The sequence below is a fragment of the Lontra canadensis genome, unplaced genomic scaffold, assembly GCF_010015895.1.
Source record: "Lontra canadensis isolate GAN:19392208 unplaced genomic scaffold, GSC_riverotter_1.0 scaffold52, whole genome shotgun sequence".
NCBI classification, from domain to species: domain Eukaryota; kingdom Metazoa; phylum Chordata; class Mammalia; order Carnivora; family Mustelidae; genus Lontra; species Lontra canadensis.
The window spans coordinates 5,164,143-5,178,589 of NW_022631046.1; the positions used below are offsets into that span (position 1 = coordinate 5,164,143).

General features: G+C 37.5%; 1 protein-coding gene across 7 annotated transcripts in view; it reads right to left on the reverse strand.

The window, feature by feature from the left end:
- The window catches only part of ATP2B1 (ATPase plasma membrane Ca2+ transporting 1), a 122,989-nt gene that overhangs the window by 60,357 nt on the left and 48,185 nt on the right, over positions 1 to 14,447 (reverse strand). For all 7 annotated transcript variants that reach the window (XM_032874197.1, XM_032874195.1, XM_032874196.1 and 4 more), the window contains one exon: positions 7,022 to 7,447. In XM_032874197.1, the coding sequence (XP_032730088.1) occupies positions 7,022 to 7,229 (208 nt within the window). In that variant the 5' untranslated portion in view covers positions 7,230 to 7,447. Of the gene's footprint in view, positions 1 to 7,021; positions 7,448 to 14,447 lie in introns of those variants that run through there.

Below are 14,447 nucleotides of genomic sequence, written 5' to 3' on the forward strand. Positions count from 1 at the left end.
ATCTGCTTTTGGGGTCTGGATTCACCACTGTGGGAAATGAAGGGTGCAGGGGGGAGGGGAGTCTATTTTCATCCTATGAGTAGATAACGGCTCAGGAGTATTGTCTAAATATTTGAAAAAGACATAAAATTCAAACTTTATCAAAACTTGATGTTTTATAAGAAAACGAAGCACCACAACTTCTGCGACTAATAAAATCATGTCTCAGTTTAGGAAATGAAAGGGGAAAAGTACTGGAATGTAGGAAGCAGAAGGGCTTTACTGACAATCATGGCTACAACACAGCAAATACCACAGTCTTATCAATTACTGTACGTGTCTCCGTGTGTGCACGTGCGTGTGTGTGTGTATGTGTGTGTGAGAGAGAGGGACGCAGTGGTGGTAGCAACCGCCCCAACTCGTCTAAGTAAAGACTGCAGGGAAACATGCAGACCGAGAAAGCATGTGAAAATTTATGTTTACTTGCATTTTTTGGGGGGGAAACAAACTAATATGCTCAATTTCAAAAAAGGAGCCTGCTCCTCATTTGAGGCATCACTGGTCTAAAGTGAAACATTCACATTCATTTCCATGGGCCAGGCACTGTGATGGGCACTAAGTAAGCACACAAAGGGAAATGAGTCAGACAGCATGCCTTTCTCTTGCACTTGCCCTCAAAGAACTCATAGTTTCGTAGGGCAACCTGACAAGTAACCAGTTAATCATGGCAAATTGTATTAAGTATTATGACAGGGGTGGTGAGGAAGTATGGGAATATACACAGGGAACTAGAATCCAAAATTTAAAGGGTTAGGGATAGATGAGGAAATTCTAAGGTATCTAATTTGAGGTCTTAAGACTGATTAAGACATAGGGCACCCGGCTGGCTCCATGGGTAGAGCATGCGATTCAATCTCTGAGTTCAAGCCCCACACTGGGTGTGGAGTCTACTTAAAAAGTAATAGTAAATAAAATTAAAGTAAATAAATGGAGTAGTAAGAACCCCACTAGGCTACTCTGTACCTTTGTTCTTTTAGAAGAAGAAGAAGAAAGAAGAAAGAAGAAAGAAGAAAGAAGAAGAAGAAGAAGAAAGTATGTAAGAGACCCAGAAACAAGAGTCACACCTTGGCACAATAGTATTTAAGAAAACTGCAATTCTGCTATGCTCAAACATTGAAGAGAAGAGTTGGAAAGAAGAAACAAGATAAGAGAAATAAGCAGGGGTCAGATCCCCCAAAAGATCTGTTAACCTAAGCAAGAGGTCAGAACTTCATCCTAAGGCCTAACCAAAACCACTACTAGCTTTAGGCAGAGAAGTGCCAGGTAACACACAGGGAGACAGGAAAAAACACCCAAGTCCACTGTTACCTCAATTATCATAAATGAAGTCAGTCCTCAAACAGAGGAATGGGAATGCAGACAAGCAGACACCCTTGGGTTAAGACCAAGTTAGGAGTTAGAATTTCTAGGTCTTGCTGACCAAGAGAACGAGAGTGGGTGCAAGTTTCCCGCTCAAGTCCAGGCCACCTAAAAGATGGATAATGGTTTCAGTGGAAACGGGAAAAAGAGAGTATGCTTTCAGAAAGGAAAGTATGGAAAGGTTAAGAAAATAAGAGGTCTATAACGAATCCAGTTTTCAGGCCCGAAGTCTGGGGTAAAAATCTGGACTGGAGCTACAGATGTGGAAACCACCAGTATCCAGATGATGTGTGCCGTCGTAGAAGTACATGGCATTACCAGAGGAGTGTCGATGAAGAGGAATGTGTGGAGAGAAACTGAAACCTGAGGCCCACCAACATCTAAAGGAAAGCACAGCAGGCTGTTACATAACTGGCCAGAGAGGAAGAAAGCCCATAGAATCTAGCATCATGAAAACCAGAACACAATGGTTTAAAAAGGAAACACAGGGGTACCTGGGGGGCTCAGTCGGAAAAGCATGCAACTCTTGATCTTGAGGTCCTGTGTCTGAGCCCTACGTTGAGTATGGAGACTACTAAAATAAATAAACTTTAAAAAAATAAAAAGGAAAAATGTCAACTGCACTCAGAAAACCAAACTTAAAAAAAAAAAAACTCTAATGCTATGCTACTTCAGACTCCATCAAGGACAACTTTAAGTATATGGAACAAAGTTACAAGTGGTCAGTGTTACTACCTTCAAAAAATTCATAAGCAATGAAAACTAGTGACCTGAACAGGTATTAAATTAAATGTATAATTCTCTATTAGAGCAGCAATAAATTTCTAGGACAAGGTCACGCAGGATTATCAACATAAAATGCTTGCAGGTAACTCTACGTAAGTATTAAAGTACACGTGGCTGGCATACTGTGGTGATGGAAATCCTTGCTGAGTGCCTTGAAAGAGCTGTGCCAACCTGTATAACCAAGCACACCCATCAGGCATCAGAGGATTCTTGTGGTAGCCTTTAAGTCAACAATGATTCATGCTGGGCAAAGGGCTGATTTTTTTTTTTTTTTTTAAATATGTTCCCAAATGTGAGTATTAGTTTTAGTATGTTACATCATGGAGACCTGGTCAAAGCACACCATTACTAACAGCCTTACTTCCAGGAGGGCAAATATCAACTGCCATCTGAAACATTATGGAAACATTAGTCAGCCAGGGCAATTACTGTTGACTTTACCCTGCTTCCTACCACATAACTCTTTTGTTTCTTTCTACCCCTGTTTCCTTTTCTTATTACCTTCGCTTTCTTTCCTCTTGCACCTAATTTTAGCAACTACCACTTAAAAAGCTTGGTGTCTCATTTACTTTCCTGACCCTTTAGAAGGCCATGAAGCCACCCATGCCTCTTACAGAGTTATCACTCTGTACCCGACTTTAATTGGTATGCCCTCATTGTTATCCTTTATTTAGTGTGGCAGTACTGAATGACAAAGATGCTACCAGCGCAGAGATCTGCATTCTAGAAATCTCATCATTAGACAGTCTACTCTACCATCCAATATAAAATATAATATAAATAACACAGGAACACATTAAAATGGAAAAAAATCCCAAAAGCTAGTTTGGAAATAAAAGGATCAAGAAATAGGATTTACAACAGGAATAAGGAAGTCACTATAGGAAAACAATGAAGATAATGAAGAAAAAAACCACAAGGATAACTGCATGCAGTTAGGATGCTGTAGGTAAGTAATTTCGTTGTAAAGTATATTCTCAGATTCTGAGGACTCTAAGAGATAACAGTCTCCATTTCAGTTAACCTCAAAATTTGTACTTCCAATTCTTTTAAGAGTTAAAGATGGTTAAATTTTTAATATGAAAATCACATCTGGCTCAAAACACTTTCTATCGATCATTACACATAAAGTATGCTTCAAATCCAGTTAAAGGGGTACTCTGCTGGAAGACAAGCAGTAAATCAGCAGGCCAAATGGGGAAGTTCACAAATACCAAACTTTCTGAACAGGCAATATTTTAAAAGGACTAACTGATCAACAGAAGCTTTATTAAATAACTCAAAAATTTTTTCACCATGAAATTCCTGCCAACAAAAATTACTATTTGAGAAGACAGAACACAGGTACCTTTTTCTCAAAACTGCTTTGCAAGTTGCATGAACGGAGCTTTTGAAACAGGTAGCACGGTATAGGGGTTAAAAGCATGTTCTCCGTAGCTACAATGTCAAGGTCTGAATCCCTACTGTGGCACTTAAGAGCTGTGAGACTTTGGGTAAGCCCATTAACCTGTTGGTGCTGTGGATTCTTTGGTTGTAAAAAAGGGTAAGGTTGTTTTGAGGATAAAATGAGTTAATATTTGTAACTGCTAGCAACAGCCAATCTGACACAAAAAGTGTTACGTATGTGTTACCTTCTTTTTGTTTTAGCTGTTTTTCAGAAATGTCTTTAGTTGTTCTTCCTCCAGACTGGATAACAATCTAACAGCCACATCCCCAATATTTCTGGTTTTCCTTTTCCACTCATTTTTTCTCTTAAGCACACACTGCTAATACATTACATGTTTAGCTGTCCTGTAAATTTGTCTCCCCCTTGTAAAAATAAGTCAGGGATGGTTTTATTCACGAAAGTGTATGCCCAGCGGAGAAAAGTAGTAGCCTCCATGAGAGGACTATCCCAGCAATTCTAAGGGGCACATATTCTTACACTGTATTAACACAGTTGAAATTGGGATGTAATTTAATTATACACTTACAATTATCTTACAGTTAAAACTGCCAACACTAATTCTTTTCTTTTAGAGGGTATATAAAACATATGGCAATTAACAACCTAGATCTGATAAAGACTCTATGTCAATGAATGATTAAGTATTAAAGAAACAGATAAACTTCAGTTTATACTTAATCAAAATTTACATTTTAAGATTTTATTTATTTATTTGACACAGATCACAACTAGGCAGAGAGGCAGGTAGAGAGAGAGGGGGAAGCGTGGGGCTCAAACCCAGGACCCTGAGATCATGACCAGAGCTGAAGGCAGAGGCTTAACACACTGAGCCACCCAGGTGCGCCCCAAATTTACATTCTTTAAAGAATCCTTTTAATCTCACTTTCCCTGACTAGAAGCAGGTTATAGTAACACAGGAGTACTTATTGTCTGGATCGTTTTCTTGGGCCTACAAACTCCTAGCTGATTATCCCTGATGATGATTTATTTATTATCATTTGCCTAGCTGATCAGTGACAAAATGTTCATTAACTTTCTGAATAAATTATTTCTAAATTAAACTAAAACTACTCCTCCGGTAACAATATTCCTATGAAGCCTGTGGCTGTTTTTCTTTCACCCTACAACTGTAAACACAAATATGCTTAAAATGTTTTTTTCACATTTTTTAAAAGAATATTTCAAAATGACAAACTGTTCATATTTAACCAGTGAAGACAAAAGTTTGTGCAAATTTTAACAAAAATTTGTAATACGAGGAAGAAGATAAGCAAGAATTTCCCAAGAATAAAAGAGGGGAAAATATTTCATGTATTTATTTGATAGCTCAAAGTGGCAACAATGCACATCATATTTTGAGCAGTAAGTGAATTATTTCTAAGATTATTCACAGCTTCCATCATGCAGTAAGAAAGGTGCATAACCATCACCTCCCCAAATTTTCAGTTAAGTTAAATAAACAGCCAAAATCAATGTAGGATTACTGCCCCAAATAACAACACAAAAGAAACTCCAGTGCAAACAAATGAGAATCACATCTATTAAAAATGAGAACAGACCATACAGGGGTGTTTAGTTATTAGAAGACAAGAATTCTGATTAACTAGTAGCAGAGAAATGCAAAAACATGGCTGAGGGAAGTACAGTTAAGTGGTTTGAAGCTGAAGCTCAGTATCACTTTTTATGAACAAACTATGTTGTTATATTGAGGGCTTTTTAATGGTAGCATTTCTTAACAATTTGGTGAGCATGAAACATCCAACAATTAGGTGTTAGGTTCAATGTAGAAAGTACATATAGTTGAATTAATGAATCTACCAGCTGAGAACAGCGTATCAATGTACAAATCTCTAAAAGGGATATAAAGTGAGCTAATATTTCAAAAGGGGTTTGCATAATGAACAAGCTACAAACTTTGTCAAATTACTATCTGTTAAAGTCCATGGGTCTGTTCCTGATTCCTAGAATTTACACCAACAGGGATCCCTGCTACCTTAAAGGTACAGCATATTAAGAAATAACTAAGAAGTCCACATTTCTAGTAGTTCTGACTTAAGGAAAAGATCCAGAAAATACAAAAGATTTAACAGGCCTTGCAGGAAAAAGAACATATTCCAAGTGCAAGGAAGCCCTTTTCAGACATGTGTGAATATGGATACTGGCTTCCTCAAGATTATGCCACCTCAGAAAAAATATTTACCTACTATTAAAACAATTAAGAATTCAAACAGCAATAATACACACGCACACACAAGTTTAAAGAATTTTTGATGTGATTTAAAAATTTCTAACATTTTTGGAAGTAACTTTTTGCCATTACTTTAAATTTTATCACATATATTATGGCATGGCATAAGATGTTTCAAAAAAAAAAGTTAAGAAAAACATTTTGGGGGGCACTTGGCTGGCTCAGTCAAAAGAACATGTTACTCTCGATCTTGGGGCTGTGAGGTCACACACAAGCCACACGTTGGGTGTAGAGGGTTACTTTTACTTAAAAAATAAACAGACTAAAAAAAAAAAAAACCTCTGCCTAATTTCTCTGGAACTTGCTTTGGAATATGTACTAATATACTTTAACTTTTAACATTAATACTTTCCCATCCTTACTAAAGTACAATCACCAGTCATCATTATGTATCCTCCTTTGTAATTTGGAAAAGCCTTTCTGAAACTTCCTAACCGTAATTTTCTTTTCAACATGATGAATGTATAAAAAAGGTCACCTATCTCAAACCATTTCAAAGGCCATAATGCAATGAAGTTATAATGACTTTTCTTGATTCTCAAAAAGAAATTTACTACAAATTGAGAATTATGAAACCAAATTTCTTTGAACACAGGGAAATTGAACATAATTCTAAGACTTGAAAATTAGTTTTAATCAAAGGAACTGTCTGCTAGGTAAAAAAAAAAAATTGGCTTCTAATCTACTCCATTTGCTTTAGGACCTTCTGAACTAATTTATTAAAGTTTAGGTTAAAAACAACTTGGTCAGCTACTGGCAGTGACAACTACTTCAAGCCACCTTATAAAATGAAGGCTAAGTGAGCAGGGTTTATTTCCACTGAATCCCCTGGGGGCTACCCAGCTTGGTTCCATTCTCTATAGCTCCAGTTGAAAAGCAATCTTGTTACTGTAAACAAGCAGCAGCAATATGCACAACAGTATAAAACATTTCCTCCCACCAACTTAAATATATACATCTGTAATATTATTTCCTGATCTAAAGTTACTTTAATTGCACCAATCTGAGAGCTAACCCACCCACCTTAATGTCACTAAAATTATGATATAATCATACAATATATATAGAGAGAGGTGTATTTATGAGCCAAATTCCTAGTGCTCCCCATACAAAGAGCTAAAAACAAACATAACACAACTCACCTTCATTGGGAGATGTTTTCAATCTGCTACAAATGCCATAGACATCTCCATAGCTTTCCTGTATTTTTCGTAATGCATCTGTAGACCTGAGCTCCATGAGAGCCCGCAGCTCTGCAAGCGTGATTCCAAAGTCTCCATCATGATTAGCTTCCTTCAAAGAGTTTTTTACTCCACTATATGCAAGTGAATTGTTTGCCATGTCGCCCATTACAAGAATAATTTATTAGGAGGAAAATGTTTCCCAAAAGACTCTAATTTTCACTTGATGTATTTTCAAGATGAAAATCTTTTAAATATGAAAGTCTTTCTTAAACCAAACACTCATTGTATGATTTCATAGAGCAGCATCAACAGCACTTCCCAGAGAAGTATCTTGACCTTTGGCCCATGACTTGTTTCTTCATATCAATCATGAGATGTACACATCTGTAAGAAAATATTTAAAAGTTAATACAATCCCTCTTTAATAGCATTATTCATACAAGTATATTTTCTAAATAGCATTCAAGTAGCTAATCAAAGTACAAATTTAATTATAGAAATATTTTAACTGCAGTCTCATGGCTGTAAAGTGTTTTGCATGACAAAATATCCAAATATAACTCCTAAATAAAATTGTATTTCAAGACACTAGATCTCACCATTATTAAATGAAAACACATTTCACATGACTGAATTTTATGTTCCATTCAGTATCACTGTTATTAACAGTTATCACTCAGCACTTACATTCCAAGCACTATTTCTTTAAATTCATTCTCTCATTTAATCATCACAATTTAATCCCATGAGTTGTTATTACTCCCTCTCTACTGAGAAGAATAAGCCTCAGATAATTTCAGTAGCTTCTGCATAGCTAACGAATGCCTAAAAAAATGGATGAGCTGGGATATCTCCAAACCCATGTTCTTTCTAATACATGGAACCTTCTTTCTAAACCTTTCATACAATATAGACCCTGAAAAGACAAAACACACAACAAACAATATGCTTTCCTGAAGTCCTCCTTGGCCACTCTGCAGCACCACCATCTTTTGGCTTTCTAAAACTATCTTGCACCATGATTTCTGTCATATGTCATCACCTCAGGTCTTGCCTTGACCACCTACCCCAAGAAATTCTCTACCCCTTATCACTCTTTGTCATTACTCTACTTCTTTGCCAGGCTTTATTATCTAAAATTACTTTGTTCATTTATTTGTCAGGCTTGCCCATTAGTACATTCTGGGAAGCTAGAACCGTGCAAGGCATATGGCAGACAACCAGTGTTTAAGCAATGAATGGATGTATTACTTTAATTTTCCCTATAATACTTTCAAGGTCTCCTTGTAATCTAAGCCACCTAAAGATGTATGTTCAGCTCTTGTCTCCATCTATGTCCTTTAACCATCTCAATGTTAACATGCTCAACACTGCTTTCATCTTCTTTTTTCTTTTGAAGGATTTTATTTTAGAGAGAGAGAACGCACACAAACATGTTCACAAGCAGGGGAAGTGACAGAGGGTGAGGGAGAAGCAGGCTCTCTGCTAACCATGGACCCCAACGCAAGGGCCCAATCCCAGGACCCTGGTATCATGACCTGAGCTAAACGCAGATGCTTAACCAACTTAGTCACCCAGGGGTCCCAGCAACACTGGATTCATCTTATTCCCCTAAGCAGAGAACTTCCTTCCTCAATCACCATTGTCCTCATCACCTAGGCTTGAAATCCTAAGTTATCTTTGATTCCATCCACTTTAGCTTCAGTCACTGAGCAAACTCTTCTTTGAAAAGCTCTTTTTATGTAACATTTTTCTTTCTGATCTTCGAGTCCCTCCTTCACAAGTTATAATCACTACCCCCCAGGTTCTCTTTCATTCTAATTTCTCCTTTATCCAAAGGTGTGCATTTTGCGGCTACATTTAGTTTTTACAACAGGCTTCACATACCTAAACTTACAGGGTGAAGAAACAGTCCCACTGCTCATGCCTATTTAGCATTGAAACCTAAGCTCTAATTTACCTATTCAATCTCTCTTCTTCCTCAAATACCCTACTCCCCCATATTTAATAAGATGTTCAATGATTGGGAACCAGAAAAGATTACTGGCAAGTGCAATTAATCTTCATCTATTAAACTGTTATGAGGATATTTACAAATCATGGTATGTGGTTCTCATACTTCAATATGCTTCAAAATCATCTACAGGTGATTAAAATACAGATGGCTGGTCTCGTCTCCAGAGTTTAAATTCAGTAGGATTAGGATGGGTTCCATCATTTGCTTTTCTAACAAATTCCCACGTGATACAGATGCTATCAGTCCAGAGAGCATACTGTGAGAACCAGTGGATAGGAAAATGGGTTAAAAACTCTGAATTCATACTAGATGGTTGAGGAAAATTTGCTTGCCTCGGGTTAAATGTGCAAGGATGTGATAGCTATAGATTCTGTTAGACATTTTTTCATTGCCCGCTTCCTCCCACTTCAAAAATTTCTCTTGCTTGCCCAATTATTACCAATTTTACTTATCTCAGAAGCAAAGTGGGCTGCCTCCTACTCACATATCAATTATTATAATAACCTGACTCTAAAAACTAGAGAGGGTGGTTATTTGACAATCTCCCTGAGTTTCCAAATCCAAACTTTGCTGGCATCTGAGTTATCACACCAATCTTAAAGTAACTTATATATTGTACAAGAGAAAAAAGAATTAAGATTCCTAACTAAGTCTGTGTGTATGTCATCAGTCTTCTGGTTTCCTCCACAAAGAGGAATTTTCCTCAGTGGTAGCTTCCTATCCCATCAATTACCACTGAAGTAAAATAAGCTGCCTCACAGATCTTCCAAGAGCCACTGGACATATGTAGTTTCTTCACCTTTCTACCTTCTTTTGGGAGCCAGATTTCTGCAAAACTCATACATTCCCGTCTGAGTTATTAGGGTAGGGGCAGACCCCCAGATTTAAAAACAAAAAACACAAAAACTTGCTCCTGCTCCAAGTGCCTGGGGTGGGGGGTAAAGAACCGATTAGTTTTGATTCAACTGTAGAGCTTTATTGCTGTCACACAAAACCCAAATCCTCCACGTCAGGTTCTGACAATATTAAAACTAGTATTTTTATTCCTCTCTGCCAATCCTCTTTCGACAGAATGCAAGCAGGAGAACGGGTCTTACTTACGGGGTTCTCTGAAACTTCTCAACAATAAGGACACCTAATAGAGCTGGGATCTGAATTTCTATTTCTGACTCGAAAGCCATGCTCCTTCCACTATACTGCCTCTACTTTGTGTCTTCACATTTATTAGGTTCAAATAGAAACTGTCCTAGGTCAAAAACAGTCAAATAATGCCAAATGTGCCAATGTATATAATACAAGAATTCTAGACACTGTAGCGGATATTCGTTATCTGCCAACTCAGCATCCTTTCCCGCACTTTCCAGCAATAATTCCCACTTTTTGTTTAGGGATCTGCCCTTCCCAGACTCTCAAAGCAGTCCCCATGTGGTTCCCTCCCACATCCAAACATTCCCCTGGCCACAACTGTAACCGGTTCAGGAATGTGCATATGACCCAACAAAGGCCAAAAGGGAGGAAGGAGGCTTCTGCTGTGACTCTGGGGGAGAGACTTGTCTCTTCTTACTGAATTTAAATCCAAGATGTAGAAAGCCTCTGCAAATGGATCCAAAAGGGAAGGTGAGACAGAGGGAGGAAAGGAGAGAGGCAAGGAATGTGCCTGTCAGTGCTGGATCATTTGAGCCCCTTGGTCAATCAGTATCTCGAGCCTGTCCTAGCCCTTGATTTTTTTGGTAATTTATCAATAAACTTCCTTCTGGGGTTGAGTTTTGTGCCACTGCGCAAGCCACATAGCTTTGATGAGTACATGATTACCAGTTATGTCCAGTTCCCCCACTGTTTAAAGAAAGAGAAATCCAAGTGAAATCGCCAAATGCAAATGAGCCACTTTCCAAAAGTCTACTATTAGAATTTATAATTACCTAAATGTTATATTTATCAGGCTATTGTCTATTTTTAGATTGTCTATCGTCTCCTCTGCTATTTTCCTCCCTATCCACTTTCAACCCTCCATTCACCGAACTAGTGGATTCACAAAAATGCTTAGGACAACAAAAAAGTTTAGTTTTTTATTTGTTAGCTACAAAATGACAATCAAGATGGGGACACACTGTTTGGGACTGAGATATAACAGAATGTGTAAGATGTTTTTGCTTCTTTGTGCTGTCTAAAAGATTTTGATCTTCCTTTTGGAAAGTTTAAGGAGAAATGTTACATGGAAGCTAAGGACCCCAAAGAGAGGGATTTTAAAGAAAACAGAAAGGGGCTCTAGGGAGTTCTCTTGGTCTATATAACTTATCCCTAAATCACTAGATGACATCTCTGGTCAAACCACTACTGGAGTCTTTGAGGGATTATGAAAAAAGAAGAGAGGTAGTTTAAGACTGCAGTTAGGCAAAAACAGTAACAGTTTTCAAAAAGAAGGATTGAGATGGATTCCAACTGACACATAAGCTTTTTCGTAGGAATGAGCAGGGCCCTCCATTGAAGACCGAAAAATGACTGTGAGGTTCTAGTAATGGGTGAAGCTTATAACGAGGCAGCTTTGTTAATTACAAGTTCAGTTCCTTCTTTCACAAGAACACTTGACTTGTGGATCGCGAAATGGTTGAATGGACGTTATCTAGACTCAACAAGGATAACCACAAAAAGCTGCGCATCAGAAAAACTCCAAGAAACACAGGGCAACAGTTAAGGAAGGTATGGGATGAAATACGAAGCTAGATAAAATTCAGAGCTCTGAAAGTATTATATAGTAACATGAGATTTTTGCAGATAAAGATACAAAATGAATGCTCCTATAACTAAATGTATTATAGCAAAGAGGAACAACCTGCAAGGCATTACTAGGTTTCTAATTCCTGACTTCTAAATCATTGTTGATGATTCATAAACACAGAAGATATGTTTCCCCAATCTGTAGATGGCTTAAAGCCGGGTAAGCCAGGAAATGTTAGATGACAGAATCCGGATTCAGAAAGACAGGTAGGACGGAGAAGTAAGTGCATTGTCACAAAGTGCACTTACTTGATGTTAGTTAACATGATGTAAGTGCTTTTCACTGGGCCCCCAAAGAGAATATGTTCTTAGGCATCAGTGACAGGAGCCTAACACTCGTAAAGATAGGTAACAGACTATTCTGCTTCACCCTGGACGAACACACATGAATAAGATTACTAGCTCATCTATAAAAATACATTTACAAAACAATACCCACCTCTTTAAATGTGTTAATATCCATAAAACTATTTAACTTAGCCTGGCACACAGTTAATGTTTAAAAACGTTAGCTATTTTTTATTAAGAATATTTACCCTGCTCTCCTCAGATGAGGACTGCCCAGACATTTCAGATGAGGAATGTTTAAAGAAGATTTCTAAACCTAGAGGAAAAGAGGATTCTCATGATACTCTAACACAAAAGAAACTGCTATACAGATAGAATACAAAGACTGAATGTCTCAAAAAGAGTGATGAATGAAAGACTTTTATTTGTATTATACGTAACAGGCCTACTAGGTCAGGAGTGAACAGCCATGGTCTATGTACTATAACACAGTTAATAATAAAGAGAATGTTGAAGAGTTAGGAAACCAGTGCATTGAAGAAATGGAGGAAATCTAGTCTAGGGGAGGGACAAGTTGTGACAGCAAACTTCAAACATGTGACATTCTACAGTGCAGAAAAGGAACCCGATGAATTTTGTGGCCCACTGAAGAACACAAGTAGAATGAAAATAAAGAAAGCTACAGAGAGGTAGTCTTTGGCTACATAAACCAGAACTCTGTAACAAGTTATCAAAATTTGAAAAGGTCAGTAACAGTTAATTTTAAGGCAACATGACTGGATCAAAAGGAGCTCAGATACCTGGTTAAACATTATTTCTGTGTGTACCTGTGAAGCTGTTTCTAAATGAGATTAGCATTTGAACAGGTAGACCAAGTGAAGCAGACTGCGGGCATCGCCCAATCCATATAGGGCCTGAATGGAATAAAACAGGAAGAGGGAATTCATACCACCTCTGAGCTGAGACCGCAATCTTCTGCCCCCAGACTGAAAGTGACACCACTGGCTTTCCAGGGGCTTTAGTTTGCAGACGGCACAATGTGGAATCCCTCAGCCTCCATAAATGCCTGAGAAAATTCCTTGTAATAAATCACTCTATGTGTCTATTTCTGATTGGTCTGTTTCTCCGGAGAACCCTAACTAATAAAGGGCCTCTGGGTCAAAGGACACTCCCTAGTCCTGGAGCTGATCATGCAAGATACAGGAAGAATTATATGGAAGAGCACTCAATTCCTAAAGATAACCCATGCCCTTTTTTGTGACAACTCTAATCTTCAAAAACCCATTCCTACTTTAAAAGGTGACTCCACTGGCCTAATAATGCAGTAAGCATGTTTTATACACATATACAACTGACTTCCTGTTCGGCACTCCATTCTCCATTGATTCTGTTTAGCTTTTAAAAATAAAGACTCCTTTTAGGCAAGATTACTTCAAAGACAACAAACCCCAGGGGGGAAAAATTCTTCCTTGAATATAATGTATGAAAGATACCTTCTAATTTGAAGATCTGCTAACTGTGTTCACAAGCTTAAGAAAATCATGTAATTAATTTCAACCCTAAATTTAAACAAACTGGCTATAAACCAAAAGTAATATATTTGTTAGAAGCGAATCCTTTCATTTAAACTTTAATTTCTCTCTTAAAATGTCCTCTGAATCAACTAGCTACAGATTCCCAAGTATTCTTAATTTTTTTTCAAATCATTCCCAATTCACAATGAAATTTCAAAACATAAAAAGTTGGTAGTCCTAAATCTTACTCTTCAAATTTCTAATACTTCTATCATGGGAGCAAAGAATGATACATAAACTACTTCGGTACATGAAGTTACCTTTGATTTCATATACTCTTTCCCAAAGATATTCAAACAATTTTCTTAAGGTATCCATACTGAAATATCTCAATGAATGTCTTTGGGTTTTCATTTGATATACTAAAATATTCAGTCAAATCTCCATTTACTAGCTCTAATACATCTCAGTAAATTTTAAAAACTAAAAAATCAATATTTACAAAGGTTCTTAATGACTTATAAGATCACAAATTATAGATCGGGGGTTTTAAAAAGCTAAAGCTAAAAGACAGATTATTTTCATTCACTTAATAAGAGAATTAATTGTTTAAGTTTCTATGTCAAAATAAAATACTAACCATAACAAATTTTAAAAAGCTAACATTCTGTTAAAAAATGGTTACAGGCGCGCCTGGGTGGCTCAGTGGGTTGAGCCTCGGCCTTCAGCTCAGGTCATGATCCCGGGGTCCTGGGATGGAGCCCCACATCCGGCTCTCTGCTCAGCAGGG